This window comes from Eurosta solidaginis, chromosome 1 (assembly GCF_040869045.1).
Source record: "Eurosta solidaginis isolate ZX-2024a chromosome 1, ASM4086904v1, whole genome shotgun sequence".
In the NCBI taxonomy this organism is placed as follows: domain Eukaryota; kingdom Metazoa; phylum Arthropoda; class Insecta; order Diptera; family Tephritidae; genus Eurosta; species Eurosta solidaginis.
This window is the reverse complement of record NC_090319.1, coordinates 333,518,975-333,536,849: the sequence shown is the minus strand read 5'-3', so window position 1 is coordinate 333,536,849 and position 17,875 is coordinate 333,518,975. Positions and strand designations below refer to the sequence as shown.

General features: G+C 36.9%; 1 protein-coding gene across 4 annotated transcripts in view; it reads left to right on the top strand.

The window, feature by feature from the left end:
* LOC137237882 (cytotoxic granule associated RNA binding protein TIA1) overlaps window positions 1-14,124 on the top strand; it is a 648,328-nt gene extending 634,204 nt beyond the window's left edge. For all 4 annotated transcript variants that reach the window (XM_067762218.1, XM_067762219.1, XM_067762217.1 and 1 more), the window contains 3 exons: window positions 3,705-4,061; window positions 6,523-6,670; window positions 13,952-14,124. In XM_067762218.1, the coding sequence (XP_067618319.1) occupies window positions 3,705-4,061; window positions 6,523-6,670; window positions 13,952-13,993 (547 nt within the window). In that variant the 3' untranslated portion in view covers window positions 13,994-14,124. The remainder of the gene's footprint in view (window positions 1-3,704; window positions 4,062-6,522; window positions 6,671-13,951) is intronic.
* The last annotated feature ends 3,751 nt before the right edge of the window (window positions 14,125-17,875 follow it).

The following is a 17,875-nucleotide window of genomic DNA, read 5'->3' as shown; positions in this document are numbered from 1 at the left end:
ATTACAGTAAGTTAAGTTTTCCATTAAGAGATTTCCTTTTATGAGTTCATTCAGGAGCACAACTTTAAATACTCCAGCAATAATCAGCTAGCATATGTGCTTTCTAGTGTCCCTGATATCGCTCTTCTATAGTGCGGAGGTCCTGCTCTTCCTGAGATTTCCTATATTTTAAGAAAAACAGTCCAGTGGGCTATGAAGAAAGTGCATCTTGATACTCATGTTAACACTCAGATGTTGGAATTGTAGCATCAGTTGGTCTATATGCTCAGTGTGCTCAAAAGTGTTTCACAGCCCAAACGAGCTGGTGAACTCTGCATCACAGATTAGTTTTCCCATCTGTGAGCCATCGAAAATTCCAGCTTTCGGCTTTGCAGAACCCAGTTTTTAAAATGATTTGGAAATGTATTTGAAATCTTTTGAATGATGTCGGAATTCACTGGGCTTAGGTTCTGACGAATGTCTAGCACTAAGGACTGGTAAAACAGAAGTCAGCTCGTTGGGATAAATCCATTTCGAATAATTTCTTCGGTTAATTTCTGTTATGTTTACCACACAGAAATAACAGTCGCTCTGATGGTCCGACGGTTCACACCATATTTCAAGAGTTTGGTACTTGAAATGAGGTTTTTTTTTTATTCTTCCATAAGCGTAATGATTCAGCACAACTTTTACATACGAAACGTGGAATCCAGGGTTTGTTATTAGTCTCATATGGGTAACCGAATAGGTCCATATTGGAAAGTTTCACTAGTTCTGACGGATTGAAACGAAATTTCATAAAAATATGAATGCTACAAATATAACAAAACTGTTTGGATTGTTTACACACATTCTCCTTGATGAACACATAAAAAATAAAGTAGTGGATTACAGCAGTTACTTCAACTACTATGGTAATGTGCTCACAGAGAAGTACTTTTTGTATGATACCCGTATTTCAAAAACTCGAGCTGCTAGAAGAAATTTGAGGATTTGAAATCAGCGACCCCAAGTTAGTGAGAAACAAAAGTAAAACTCTATGCAACAGAAAAAAGTGCTGTTTTGTCCACCAATGTAATTCCACAATAAATTTGCCAATTTTTACAAAGTTTAGAATTTTGTTTAAAACAAAGTAAAGTCAAAATGTATAATTTGACCCTCTATCCACCAATGTAGATATTTTAGTTATTCAAAGAAAAGTTGCTATAGGTGGCCCTCTTTTGAAATTTCGTGCCATACATAACTCTTGATTTCTACCTTTTAGGTACGAAAAGGCGGGTGGAAAGCTCATGAGGTCAAGTTTTAATATCAAAACAGGGTGGACAACTTTTTTTTTATTGAAAGTTGTGGCGGCTCATTGCCCTCAAGTCGCCCAACGAAACCAGCTTAATATTTTTTTTCGAGTCTTTGATGGGCAGTGGTTTGTTAAGCGCTTTTACTTAAAGCTGTTCATCTACAGAAAAAATAGAAATATCAACAGTTGTGTGTAATACTTCAATTAGTAGAATAGAAACATTTATATACAATAATAACTATTAAGAGAAGTAGAGAGAAGAAGAAAATTGGAGCTATCAAATTTGTTTGAATCAGAGCTATAATTTTGTTATAAACACCGGAAAGTTTCGTTAATTTCGAGATTATTTCTATATTGGTGCTCTTATAAAATATTACTCTAGAGTCTAGACCATCTTTGTGTTTCAGATTTTTTATGGTCTAAGAATTTTGTGTTTTGGAGATCGCCGTTTTGGGGTTTACATTTTTGGGGGTCTTAAGCCTCTTCTCTTTGGCGGCCACCGTCGTGTGATGGTAGCGTTCTCCGCCTATCACACCGTATGCCCTGGGTTCAACTCCCGGGCAAAGCAACATCAAAATTTTAGAAATAAGATTTTTCAATTAGAAGAAAATTTTTCTAAGCGGGGTCGCCCCTCGGCAGTGTCTGGCAAGCGCTCCGATTGTATTTCTGCCATGAAAAGCTCTCAGTGAAAACTCATCTGCCTTGCAGATGCCGTTCGGAGTAGGCATAAAACATTTAGGTCCCGTCCGGCCAATTTGTAGGGAAAAATCAAGAGGAGCACGACGCAAATTGGAAGAGAAGCTCGGCCTTAGATCTCTTCGGAGGTTATCGCGCCTTACATTTATTTTTTTTTTTTTTAAGCCTCTTCCCACTTTGTTGCTCAATGATCAAAGCAGCATCTTTTATGACCACCACTTAAATATAAGGACAAGCATATGTTAGATTAGGTTAAAATAGCTGCTGTAAAAGCAAACATAGGCCACTACCGGGAGGCCCGTTATGATAATAGGAAAATATACCATTATGTTTCCTCTTCAAACCATTTCACAGATCTGATAAGGGATTGATTATCCATAAAGAAATTACGCAAGCAGCGCTCTCGGGTTTCCTCAACACCATTCAGTTATAAATGGGTTGATCATCTTCGGCATCTTTACAACTTCTACAGCATCGACAGCCCTAGCCTTTCTGCATGCCTACTAACACGGGGGTGCCCAGTTAGTACTCTTATAAATGGTAAAACTGTATCCCCACTGGTTGAGTCTGCATCGAAATACTACCTGATTGAGGTCACACAAAGTTTGAAAAAATTTGCTGTGCTAGCAAAAACAAGGTTATCACCATATGCCACGATCTTCTCGCCCCCCTCGCCCTATGCTCTAAATCCCACTTTCCGTAGATCTAACAAAAGAAGAAGTGGGAATGTTGCTAATTAAAAGGACAAAAAACTAATCAATATGTAGTCCTTAAGCTCGTTATGGGAGGTTCTCCAAGCCTTTGAAGTGAAAATGATCATATCACTGCGCCCCCCCAACGGAATATAATTAAAATACAAACAAGCGGCATTTATGAGACGCAGCCAGTTTTCCAATGCATCCAAGCAACTAATGAGCTTTTCATGGAAAACCTCATCTAGTACAGCAGCACTGAAAAGTTTGAAGATCGTGATTGCCCACTTAGTCAGCTTTTGCGTGATGTGTATCTTTACAATCGGGTTTGCTGCGGGAGCTTCTGGTGTTTTGTAAGGGTGTCCGGAAAATGTGTATCCAGGAGCGACATTAGGGTTTTTCTTCTGCGTTGGTCCACGTACCATCAGGCTTCCGCATATCGCTTTCACATATCGGCTTTGAAAACATGCCGCACATCATTCTTCAGCCCTATACACTTTCGAATTCAGTGCAACGATTTCTTCATTAATTTCTCTTTGTATGTCTCAGCGAGCTTTTGTAGGCCATTAATTTACCTTTATATTCTAGGCATCTCATTTTCAAAAATATCGGCCCTACTGAAGTGTTGTCTACAGGTGTGGTTAAGTTAAATAAAGTACTAGGATCAACAAGTTTAAGCCTAGTACTCGGTTTGGGCCCTGGATAGGTTTAGATGAAAAAGTTTAAAATTTGGAAAAAGACTATGAATATAGCAAATGAATAAGCACCACAGAAAAGAAAATAAATCGAGCAATTAAAAGTTGTCTTATTTACGTAGCTCAATTTACAATGCTTTCTAGAAAAAGTACCCAAAGTGCATGCTTAATGCGCTAAATACATTCATATAAAAAACTAACCGCATTTCTTTTATTCTTAAAAAAATCATAAATGAATAATCTCATACCACTGCCTTTAACTTTCAAATAAATTATAAGCTATAAAAGTAACCGCACTATATTTGTAACACTTAACTGTATACAATATTTCTTATTTGCTTTTTCTAGCTTTTCCACCAAAGAGGCCGCCACTCATGCCATTGTTGGCGTGCACAACACCGAAATCAATCAACAACCCGTAAAGTGCGCGTGGGGCAAGGAAAGTGGTGACCCCAATCACATGTCGGCCATAGCCGGGCAAGCACTTAGCCCTGGCTTTCCATTTGGTACAGCAGCAGCTGCAGCTGCGGCTGCTGCATATGGGCAACAAGTAGCCGGTTATTGGTATCCGCCAGCAGCAGCTGCAGCATACCCAACAGGTGCACCCACACCCGCCAGCGCATTGCAGCCAGGGCAGTTTTTGCAAGGCATGCAAGGATTTACGACATATGGACAATTTGCAGGCTATCAGCAAGGATATATGGGGTAATGATATAAAAGTTAGGAATAAGTAGCAATACGTATGTATGTATGTGTGCGAATTTGAGTGTGTGTATAAAGGTAGCTTTAGTGAAATTGAAGAGTTGTTAATGGCTTTAGTTAGCGTGCAAAAGAGTACGCGAGTTTCTCTAAACAAAATTTTACTTTTCAAATTTTAGTTTATATTTCATAACTTATATCTATTATGTTTTCAAAAAATTTTCAATATTACAGAAGTATAAAAAAGCGAAAGACTATCGGGAAGCGATAATATTGCTCAAGTAGATCTTGAAAATCTTAGATTTAACGCATGCAAAATTTTTCCCACCTACTTCCTCTGCTTCTGTAGTCGGGTTCCGACCAAGAACACTGTGACGAATATTTGCGTCACTAAGCTGCTACTAAATAAATGCACAACAACAATAAAGCAGCCACTCTTTTGAAGAAGGCGACGAAGAGATATCACGCACACACAAATATGTAGTCATCAGGCGAAGCTGTTATTCACACATACACACGCATATGGCTAGTAGAAAAACACACACTACCAATATAAATTTATAAAACCAAGCATGAGATGCAATTGTTGTGGAAAACAGGTTGGAGAAACGACTAGACCTTAGGATGAACGAGTTAACAGAGAGTATAAAAGCAGCGCAAGCTGAAGAATGACTAATCAGTTTGATTTAAACACGCTATCAGCTGCAAAGTGAAGTATATTAATATAGTGGTCTAATAAAGACCATTTTGCTATACAGAATATTGGAGTGATTTATTCAACAGTTTAGCGATTCGAACGTTAGCAGATGGTTCCAAATAAGCGGAAATTGACTAAATTCGTTACAATACTATCTTAGATGAGCATTGTCTCCCATGCGCACAACAACAATATGCCCTATCCAGCCTAGCTGCTGTATTTTTTTTTTTTTCGCTGGACTATGTTGATGTCTGCATAAAACTCGAACTATTCATTACCAAAGCTTTACTCGGCGTCGCCAACGCGTAGTGGTCCGTAAAGCTTACCTAAAGACTTTTCTCTTGAGCACTCCCAGAATCACTTCTTCTGATGCTATTGTCCATGCTTCTGCACCATGTCACAGACGGGTACGAGTAACCCCAGCGGACTAGGGGGCTTAGAATATACCCGCGGTAGGTATGCCTGCCGTAGAAGGCAACCAAACTTAATGCAAGTGGTTGCCAGCGCAATATATAGCTTCTTCAACCAAATGGTCAAGCTCACCTACCCGTGTCGAATCCTGTGTCATTAACAGCCGAGGCTCTGACGAGCCCAAACTCCTGATGGATCTAGTGGCTGGGAGGGAGGGTTTGCCTAGAAGGTTGCATGTCGTCATACCAAATCGTTGGCGAGATGGTCGGGCTAGTACCTTTATGATACTTGTTACAGGAACGTACCGGATCTGCATCCGGCAAAGGACCATCAACATCGATAACACCCCTCAAGTCCTCCGGGGAGTGTCCTTATAGCTATAGCAAAAACAACGGGAATTACCAACCTACTTAGTCCAAAGTAGCAGTAATTGGCAAGAGTGAGTTTAGCTGAATTTCAAAGCTGACGTTGTTGCTTGCGGTTATGCTGGTTCCCGTTCGAAATCAAGGCTGCCAACGACGAGGTTTGCAAATGCATTCACTCTTTGCTCGATGATAGCAGGTACTTGTTTCGCTGTTTTTCACCATCAAACCAATTTCTTGCACTTCTTTTTCCAGTTAAAATTAAGCAAAACTTAACGACGCAGGTACTCGGGCCGATGATATCGTTAGCATACACACCAGTAATTGCGCGCTTTTATAGAATATTGTTAAGTTCAGCAGGTTGTATTATTTTCTCCAACATCAAGTTGAGGAAATAGTATGCCAGGAGCCCCTTAGTCTGAAACCTTCTATAGTATCGAACGGCTCGGTGAGGTGCTTCCAAATTCTGACTGGGCTGATGGTGCAGTTCAACGTCATTTTACACAGCCATATTAGTTTTTCGGGGAAACCAAATTTAGACATAGTAGTATATAGGCAGCTTCCCTACGTGCTATTGATGAGGGTCTGAAATCGCGCTGGTAAGGTGCAGTCAGTTAATTAATAGTGGGCATCAATCTTCCGTTCAACACACTTGAACGGATCTTATATACGATACTAAGAAGGCTGATTCAGCAATAGTTGGCGCAGTTTGTAGGATAAACGTCAGGCATATACTCATCCAACCATATTTTTGAAAGATGCTAATGGATGCGCCTTACCAACTCCTCGCTACTGAGTGAATCCATTAGTGAGAACTTATTGTCTTTTAGTCTGGTTATTGCTATTCTCTATAAATAAAAATTTGATTAGTTCTAAGTCAACCTAAGTCATTGCTTATCATATTATCATATTAGATCTGTAATATTTTCCTTAGTTCTTAGAACTTAATTTTAAATAATTAGTTTATTATTTTTCTCTTTGCTTTTCATATTTTCAGCATGGGCGTTCAAATTCCTGGCACTTGGCAAAGTGTGCCAACTCAAGCGCCATTAGCTGGCGCCACCGCTCCACAAATAGCACAAAGCGTCAGCAACGGCTTACCACAAGCCGCCGGTGTTGTTGCCTATCCAATGCAACAGTTTCAGGTTAGTTTACTGATACATATACCAGATACTTAATAATAAGCTCATTCGCATATAAACGCAGATGAAAAGGCTAATCCAAAAAATGTGTGAGGTTATTTAGACACAAATTTTCCTAAGCGGGGTCGCCCCTCGGCAGTATTTGGCAAGCGCTCCGCGTGTATTTCTGCCATGAAAAGCTCTCAGTGAAAACTCATCTGCCTTGCAGATGCCGTTCGGAGTCGGCATAAAATATGTAGATCCCGTCCGGCCAATTTGTAGGGAAAATCAAGAGGAGCACGAAGCAATTTGGAAGAGAAGCTCGGCCTTAGATCTCTTCGGAGGTTATCGCGCCTTACATTTATTTATTTATTTTTTTTATTTTGACACAATCGCTAGATCGTGTACTTAGCAATGAAAATCCAATAATTTTCTGTTAAAGGGATATACGTGTAGAACTATGTAAATATTTCATACTAACTTTTGTGTGATATTACCAACCTTACTAATCGTCATTTCGTCTTGAGCTCATGTCCTATTGATTTACAATTGTTTTGTTGTATTCACGGTTTCGTGGCCTTTTGTCCATCTCGCAGTACTCACAGCAGCGCTTATAGCAATCTCAAACTTTAAAACTCGTCTAGTAAACTAACTATACTACTATGAAAATGTTAAACAATAACACTGCGCAGATTGTTCGAATACTTGCCTGCAAAACTACATTTCAATACGTCGTTTGTTCCAATAATGTTCAGCCACAACGCGGACTACTTACTATGCCTACAACACGTCACCAACTTATACTTAAATCTAAATACGAAATCGGTTAAAAATGCAGTCAAAAGCCAAAGTAGTCAGCAAACATTCTAGTTCATTGACTAGAATTTTGTAGGTTTATTCATACTAGTCAGCTTTTTAATGGATCATTGGCTATAATTTTGTGGTGTTATTAATACTAGTTAGTATTTCAATAATTCACTTGACTAGAATTTCGTCTGTCGGCTCGAGGAAATGCGCGAGTGCTTTCTGTAGCCAATTTGCAATGCATACTTCATTTGACAATGCTAGATATCGTCCAAATCAACGGGCACATAAATACAAGCGTGACTAGTCAACCCTCACCGTTACCTCAACAGAGGTTAAAGAAGTTATTGAAAAGGCCAAGCCATCAATATCAATAGTCCCAGACGGAAGACGTATACCGATGCCAAAACACCTCTCCCATGAGGGCATCAGTAGCCTAAGACATGTTTTCTACTTTTCGTTAAAAGCCTGTGCCTTTCCAGAATAACAGAGAAAGACCGGAAACCCAGCCAGTATCTACCGTTATTATCCCTTTAGTCAGTAACGAAAACGTTTAAAGCCGTTATGATTCCCTCAATTAAATGAAATTGTTCGGGTATCCAGCCATAAGCATGACTTCTGTAAAGTGCATATCACTACCACCATTCTGAACTCCATTAACACTCATAACAGGACGGCGCTAGTGCAGCTTGGCCTGTTTTCACAAAGTCAACCACTACTGGTTCGTCCCTTCTCCGTTAGATAGAAAAATAATTTATTGAGGATTGCACTGCGACCTTTGGTCAGCACCTCATCCCATCCAACTTCCATGATGAACCCTAGCAGTTCTCTTGGCTTGAGGGATTTAATGTGGGAATGTTCTGGCCATGGTGAACCCATAACCTTAGCCCTGCGTCTTGAGATTGCGTCTCATTCGTGTGTTAGTGCGTTACTTTTTAGTTTTCATATATATGTACGTATTTTTATTAAAATTTATTCCAAAGTATAATGTATTGAAGTGATAAATTTTAAAGTTATATATGTACATAGTTAGGGCGTGGTCCGCCTTTTTCCCTTATTAGAAGGGCTGGATTCTTTTTTTGAGAAATTTAGTATAACAGCTGTTATACGAGGAGAAAAGTCAAACTATGACTTCTGAATACGATTTCTGACTTCTAACTTTTCACCTTTACTTTTTCAATTTGCTGAACGCGTTAACAAAAAAATAAAATTTCGGTTCGAAAAACGGAGATAGTACTTTGTTTACTTAAGCCTCAATCTCTACAAAAAAGTGGATTTTCTCCAATACCCAAAAAAAAAGTTGATTTTGTTGCATAGCGTTATTATTATAAATACGAAACTACAGGTTTGACTCACTTACTTACTTTGATTTCCCCTATTCCTGATATTTGGCATATCTTTATTAACTTTTCAATCCAAACCCTACACAAATATCATGAGTTTCAGGTCTAAGTATAATAAGAATCAGGTAAAATTACAGTTGCAATAAATATTGAAAGTGCTATAATTTCTTTGTTTATTATTTTAGGAATATGGTTGCAAAGCAACATTTTCTTGAATTTTTAAGTACTTTCGTTTGGTAAGGAAAAAACATACATTAGGGGGAGGGAGGGGGGGGGGGGTAGGTGGGGGGGGGGGGGGGGGGGGGTAAAATTTTGTTAGCTGACCTAATCATGTGAAAACGACTTCATAGCTTAAAAGGAGATTAAATGGAAATGTGGTCAAGGCCAAAATAATGACATATCAATTTTAAAAGTAGGTCGTCAAATAACCAAGTTACAACGAAAAAACCTTTTTGGCTGTATTGCGAAGGATCAAAAAAAATTTAAAAAAATGTTTCGAAACCCTCTCAACATAATCTTCAAATTTAGGGGCGGACATTAGCAACTTTTTTTTTTGTATGGGGACCAACCCAGTCTACTGACTAGTATGTCAGTTGGTATGATATTGGTGTATATAATGACTAGTTTGTCAATTGGTATGATGCCGATACAGAGGCTGGCAATTGATATTTCGTAGGGCATCGTCGTGTTAAAAATACCAGGTAATATGGAAAAAAAGACAGAACTCATACTAGTTAAGATTTTTTGCAAACTAGTATTCTTTTAGTATACAACTAGTTGGTTTGACTGCAGGGTAGTAGTAATTGTATCAGCAATGATAAATGGTATGGACATGAACAAAGCAATTCGATATGTCGATTCTCGTTAATTTGTGTCTTAGGGTATCGTGGCCTACAGTAATACCATACCAATGAAGCAGCTTCGCGGCTTAAAATGCCGCATAAGTTGAGCAGATTTTAAGAATATTTTGTGCTACAGGTTTTGGTAAAAATGAGCGCTGAGCGATTTAGGTTTAAGCAGAAACTTTTTGCGCTAATTTGAAAATTTTCCAATTTTAATAGAGAATCCTGAATTTAGGTTGCAATAAACCGCAAAATTATACCACTTAATATCGCGCTAAAGATTCTATCTAACGTACTGTGTGAAAGACTGAATCCCATAGTCCACAAACTGCTTGCACCTTATCAGTGCCAGTCAGAACTGATAAATGTAATATCGGTCAGCTCCAAGATACGCCAGATCCTAGAGAAGACTCACGATTAGAATACCGACACTAACCATCTTTTCGCCAACTTCAAAATAGCACTTTTCAGCGCGAAAAGAAGCTGCTTGTGTGCTGCTGTGTCTGCGCCTTAGTTCCCTGCGAATTTAATAAGGCTTTGCCGATTACGTTGAGCAACACCACCTGCTACGTAAGGATTGTGAAGGATGCCCCCGAGCCGTATGAAATCAAGCTAGGCTTTAGACAAGGTGACTCCCTTTCATACCGCTTTTTTTAACATAATACTTGGGTAGATATTTCTAGAGCAGAACTAACCGTAATGCTACAGCCTTCTATAAGAGCGTACAAATACTACCGTATGCTAACGATATTGATATTATTGGCCTGAATAAACGCGATGAGAGTTTTAACTTCCTGGGATTAGTAAGAGAAGAAAAAAGGTGCGATTTGCGGTAAATGGGGGAGGCAAAGTACTTGCTGTCATCAAGAAAAAGAATGGGCACGTTCGCTTATTGGCACCCACGTCACTATTCAGGGATACATATCCGAGACTGTGCAGGATTTCGTCCATTCGGGAATTATCAATCACAATGTCAGTTTAGAAATCAAACGGAATATGACACTTTCCAACAAATTCAACTTTGTACTGAGTGGGGAATTGGAAAGTAAAGTCTTCTCTCAACGAACAAGTTGCTTATCATACTTGGCCTGATGTATGGCTGAGAATCATGGACGGTGTCGAGAGAAGATGAGATCTCTCTGGAAGTTTACGAGAAAAATGTTCTCCGGAAGATTTATAATCCATGATGCCAACCGCGAGTAACGAAAGATGTATAATGATGCAGCGTATAAAAACCCAAAGGTTTCGCTAGCTAGGTCATGTTATGCGAATGGAAGAAGACGCTCCGACATAGAAAGAATTTCAGTCAACACCGCAGTTTGAAAGCAGAAGAATGGAGACCCCACTGAGTCGGGAGAGTCAGGTTGAGGAAGACTTTACCTACCTTGGTGCTCCCAATTGGCATGACTTGCTACGGCACGACCAAAATCGCTTAGTCTGTGATGATGATTAACTGGAAACTCTGAGCTTCCGTTGTAATCTCTAAACTGGAACTGATAATTCAGTACTTTGAATTTTTCGAACTTCAATTGAGAATTGTGGCCTTCAGTTGTAATTTTTGGACTTGTATTGAGGATTCGCAAATAAAATTGTAATCTTCTGTCTTCAATTTAGGATACTGTACAGAGCATCAATTGAGAATTTTGAATTTCAGTTGTAATTTTTATATCTAGCTGTACTTGTATATAGGGTATTATAACTTTGATTGGATAACGGTTGGTTGTACAGGTATAAAGGAATCGAGATAGATATAGACTTCCATATATCAAAATCAGCAGTATCGAAAACCCATGTCCGTCCGTCTGTCCGCTAATACGATAACTTGAGTAAATATTGAGATATGCTCACGAAATTTTGTACACGAGCTTATCTGGGCCCAGAAATTAGCGAAATCGGATGATAACCACGCCCACTTATTCTATATATAACATTTTGGAAAACACAAAAAACCTGATTATTTAGGAAATAATACACCTAAAATGTTGAAATTTGACGTGTGGACTGATATTGAGAGTCTTGATAAACATTTGAAAAATTTTTATAAAATGGGCGTGGCACCGCTCACTGGTTATAAAATCAATTTCAAAAATATTATAAATCATAAATCAAAAATAGTTTAACCTATCGTAACAAAATTCGGCAGAGGGGTTGCCTTTACTATAATGAATGCTTTGAAGAAAAATTAACGAAATAGGTTAAGGACCACGCCCACTTTTATATAAGAGATTTTTAAAACGGCCGTTGACGAATAAAAAAAGGTATATTTTTGCAAAAATAGCTTCATATCAATGCCATTTCATTTCCCAAGCGGACTTATAACAATAAATAGGAAAAGCTTCAAATTTAAAAAAATGGCGTGGCACCGCCCCTTTTATGGCTAAGCAATTTTCTATGTTTCGGGAGCCATAACTCGAAGAAAAATTAACATATCGTAACAAAATTGAGTACACATATTTTCCTTATAGCAGGAAATATTTCTAGAAAAAATGGACGGGATCGGTTAAAGACCACCCCCACTTTTATATAAATGACTTTAAAAAGAGTCGTAGGCAAAAATAACAAGTTAAATCTTAGCGCAAAATAGTGTTTGCCAATCGTATTTTGTGCCATTATAACAACAAATGGGAAAAAATTTAAATCTTGAAAAATGGGCGTGGCACTGCCCCTCTCTTACAATGCATTTCCCAACGTTTATGTAACCATAACTGGACGAAAAATTGACTAAATCGGTTAAATTATAAATAATTTTTTTTATATAAAATATTTTGAAAAAACGCGTAGACGCAGGTAATAAGTTATTTTTAGTAAAAGTTGGAAAATTTCGTTAATAACCCTGCCCTTTTCAAATTTGTTTTTTTTTTTTGTATACACTTAATTTTAAACAGTAGGAAAATTCCCATATCTGATGGAAAAATGCATTATTACCCGCTCAAGGTCATTGGTGTTAGCCTCTGCATCTTTTTGCTTCTTTTAAACGAAAATTAGTTCAGAATAGAACCATATTTATGTATATGTATTATGGCGCAGCCTTTTAACAATATTAAACAAGCAGCGCGGTTTCAGCCAAACTTAGACTTCCGTACTTGTTTGTAGTTTCCTTAACTTAAATAAGAAATACTGAACTTCAGTTGTTATTTTATAACTTCAATTGAGAATTCTGAACTTAACTTTAGTTTTCTGATTTTCTGTTTATAATATAGAGCTTCAGTTATATATATTTTTTTTTTTTTTTTACTGAAAATTTGAACTTGCTAACTTCAGTTGTTCCTAGACTTGAACTGAGAACTCTGAACTTCAGCTGTAATTTGCTTACTTGAACTAGACGTTTTAAGTTAAAATTGTGATTTTCTGAACTTCAATTGAGAGTTCTGAGCTTCAGTTGTAATATTCAGAAATTCAATTATATTTCTGATCTTAAATTGAGAATCCTGAACTGCAGCGTTAACTTTCTGAACTTAAATTGGAAATTCTTAAGTTTAGTTGTAATTTTTTAACTTCAATTCAGAATTCTCAAATTCATTTCCTATTTCTGAAAGTCATATTGAATTGTCTGAACTTCAATTGCATTTCTATCAGCTTGTACTGAAACTTTTCACTCTTCAACTGTCGTTTACTTACTACAGTCGGGAACTTTGAACTTCAAGTGTAGTTCTCCGAACTTTAATTGCAACTTTCCTAACAAAAACTAAAGACGTTGTAGATATTTTGGGTAGCCTGTTAAGAAACCGAAGAATTTTTAAAACTCTTTCCATTATAATAAATATTTTTTCTCCTTGAAGAGCTACCCACTGAAACCTAGTATCCCATGGCATGCGCAATTACCCCTACCAGATACGACGTTTAGCATTACTTCGGGTACATGTGCGCGCTACATGAGCTTTATGCTACTCTCAGGCTGGGCATTGGCAAGGCATCTTTCTTCTCGTTTGCTAAAAAGTATATACCTCACATACATATGTGTTGACCTTATCCCCTCTTTCGCTTCAGCAGATCATGTTATTTATGACACTACCAGGGGAGAGGTCGCCAAGTATCTCCTGCACCTTCGCTGTTCGTCGAAGACCAGCACTCGAAAAAGGTTTTTGCGTAAATAAACGTGCCCGGTTAGAAATTCAGTCAAGTAAAAGTCCTCTTATCCGTGTGGTTGTCGCTTCAACGACGAGCTCAGTTCAGCAATTAATTCCCTGATCCCTTTCCTACATTAGAATAACTCTACTTAGTAATTAGACCCCCACTACGTATGATCAACATTTTATTAAAGAACCAAATTTTCTTTTCATCTCTTCCACATCATCAATTTACACACCACCCAACAGCTGGCTGAGGATGAATGGCTAGCACCGAGCCTATTGGTGTAGCTGCCATGATGGCCGGCATTTACAACAACAACAAATGGAGCCACAAGCGCCGCCGCCGCCGCAGCTGCAGCTGCTGCAGCAACAACAACATTATGTGCCTGCACAAAAGTCAATGTAGCACCGCCAATACAAACAACTCTGCCTGCAGCTATTGCACCAGTCGCAGCAGCAATTAGTGGAAGTACAAGAGCAACAACAACAACAACAGCGGCATCTGCAACTATTTTGGCATTGCAACCGCATAGTGCAGTGCATCAGCAACAACAACAACACCTGCTGCATAACCATTATCAACAACAACAACATTCTCAACAACAGCTATACCATATACAGCAATTAACTCAGCAACAACAACAACATAATCATCAACAATTACAACAGCCTCAACATCAACAGCAATACTGGACATTTCAGCAGGTAACAAACAATGATTATTCTCCACAGCATCAACAACAGCAGCAAATTCAGTTACAACAACAACAAACAAATTCACTTGATTTATATAAGGAGTAAATATTAGAAAATAAATGCATACGTAGATATGTAAGATAAATGAATTGTGATGAAAGTGAAAAACAAAAGTTTTAGTATTGTAGATAATTACATGGAAAATGCACAACTACAACATGACAACAAAAAAAAAAACAAAAAACAACAATAATATGCTATTAAAATGGTATGTCGGTGAAAAACTATATTTATGTTTTTTTGTATTCATATTTATATTCGGTATCCTGACCTAACATACAGAATATCTTTTAAATGGTGTAGCCCCTCGGTAGTGATTTTGGTAAACTTTAAAAAACTTCTCAACGAATATTCACCTGCTTCAGTAAATGACGTCCAGGGTGTCTTCGGAGATATATATCGGCAAGTATTTTTTATTAATATAAGAATTTTAGGATCTAAAATATAAATGTAATACTTCTATATTGCTAATAGAAATGCTCGCAATGTGTTTTGAATTTGAAATCAAACCAAGGCAGCATATACAATTTTTGTGATTGTAGCAGCATAAGTTAGACAAGAAAAAATTTAAATTTAGGTACATTCGATTAATGAATACAAAAACAAAAACATTTAAACAGCAATATATCTGCACTCTGATGTTTAGGAATGTACCTAGCCTTTCGTAGCAATATAGGAGTATTACATATATGATCTAAAATTTTTGACGTTCCATACAAATAGAACCTCTTTAAAAATCTCTACATTCGTTGTAAGAAAACAGAAACGGTTTTCTATCTGAAAAGGACACACTTTTATTTGCTACGAGAAATATCGAGTTATTTAGTGATTCATGCAATAATTATGATCAAAACATTAATATGAGAGACTAAACAAGATAATCTTTCAGAAATCTCTTTAGAACATAGTCAGCCAAAAGTTAGAAGTGAAAGCTACTTGATCTTATGCATCATCATTGAATGACTTTAAGTATAAAGCACCAAAGATAAAAAACATTTCGATATTGTTTTGGTACATTTTTGTTAAAAAATCGATATTTTTTGGATAATTTTCGATATTTAACCGATAAGTCATCGATAATGTTTGCTGCCGGTAACAAATTTATAAACCTTCAATAACAAATCGAATATTCTGGTTCATTGGCCTTGCCTTTTATTTTCTTGCACAATCGTCTTTCTCTTCGATAAGCCGAAACCAGCAGTATCGGCATTTAACAGTTATTTAAAGAGTGCTTATTTTTAGCGGGTTTAATTGAAAATGTTAGTTTCAGGAATTGTTATTTGCGATTTCTGGTCTACCAAATATAACTGAATATTACCAAGTATCCAAATTAATAAGGAAATAGCTAAAAACTCGCTTTATTCTTAATATCGACCGAAAAACTTTAAAAATTTTAACAAATAGGTAATATTGTGCCGCATTGTAATCATAAACAATTTTTCAACATTTGGTTCCTTAACAGCGTATAATACAAACAAACAAAATCCCGAACACACAAAATCCCAACACGAACAAATCCCGAAAATTCACAATCCCGACACGAACAGATCCGCACAATTCACAACATCACCATTCATAGTTCGACCATAGATGTCGACAAAAATTCCGCGAACATGTCCACATGATGTCATAAAAATACATATTTTCGGTATTGTTCTACTATTTTAGACATCTCTGCACAACAACACTTACCCGATCCAACACCGCACGGTGGGGTATTTTATCAATCTACGTGGCCAAAACTACAACAGCAGTTATTTATGTAAAAAACTGGTTGTCTCACTTCAGTGTTATGAAAGGAAATATTTGACATTAAATTCACGGTGTTCCGCGCAGAATTACTATGGATTGAGCCCCCGATTTCAGAGGGACCAAAGGTCATTTTTTGGCATTACATGAGATATTTACGTCAATATGGGTATCAAAATAAAGGTATTTTACTCCGCATTTCTATTGAATATTTTAAGTAGGGTTGCTACTTAGGGTTGCCACCTCACCTTCTTTTTTATATTTCTTTGTATATCGACTATCATCTCGGAAACGGCTAACCGATTTTAATCAAATTTGGTACATCGATATATTATTAGATTTTGAGGATGTTTTCACAAGGTTGCCACCTTTTTTAAGTTAAAAGAAATTACATGAGATATGCCAATAAGGGTATCAGTCTCTTACAAAATTGATCACCACTAAAAAAAAGAACGCGTGTATGCACAGCCGTTTCTGTTATTAAACCTTGAAACAAACACAAGCTTATGTATCGCCAAAAAATTACTGACATGATAAGCCATGAAAAAAATATATATATATTTTTGTTTGCAAATGTTTTAAAAAATTTAATATTGCAAAGTAGTAGTATTACAAGTAGAATAACTCAGCTAAAACATGCGGTATAAAAAATCTAACAAATGAATCAAAAACACAGTTGCCTGTTCTAAAAGAAAATGTAACTAGATTTAGGTTAGAAGGGTATATTGCTTTTTAATCCAAAAAGACATCGAACTGCGCAGACTTTTTATACAACTTTTGATGTGTGCTGTTAGATCCGCTGACGTTGCAGACGGCTTTTGGGGTATGTATACTATTCAGTGGGCACCTAGAAACGCCAGGGAGTATATTTAAAAAAAAAAATTGGAATATTTTGAAAATCGACTTTTGGCCAGCTAGATTGATCAAATACTCCACCGTGCACCGGTTATGCGATCTACGTTGTCTTTGCGCTGTTTGTATAGTAAAGAAATTTAAGTAAATTTTTCTGGATTGTGTCTTCTGGGGATCATTGAAAGTTGTTGGGATTATGAAGTATCGGGACTCTTAAAGTTGGGACTATTAGGTGCACCCAAAATAATGTCGCATTATTATTATTGAAAACCCAATAATATGAGCAAATAAAACAAATGAACGAATTTGTTTATCATGTTGTTGCACAAGCATTTCGCATGTTGTTGGCCAATTACAATTTAAAAAAAAAAAAGCTGCAACAAAAATTATAAACATATTGTAGTATAATATTGAAAAGTAGAAATGTAACGAAAACCATGAAGGTGAAAAAATAATTTTAACTAATTGTATGTGTTAACATAATGTAATGTATGTATGTAAATGCACCAAAGTTTATTTAGTAAGCGTGGAAAAGAATAAAGTTGAGATGAAAAAAAAAAAAAAATTGCAAACAAATTTCAGTTAAGTGCAAGAAAACACAAGCAAATAGGGAGAAAAATTATATACGAGCACCATTGATGTTAATTGTGTAGCCCAATTTGTATGTAAATCAAATAATGTGAAATGTGTAAAAATAAAAAAGTAGCAAAAAGTAGCAACGTAAAGTAACTGTAATATGTAGTGTAATACTATTCGCATTAATTATTTATAAGTAGTAGAATTTCTGCAAAGAATCAACATATAACAATTAGC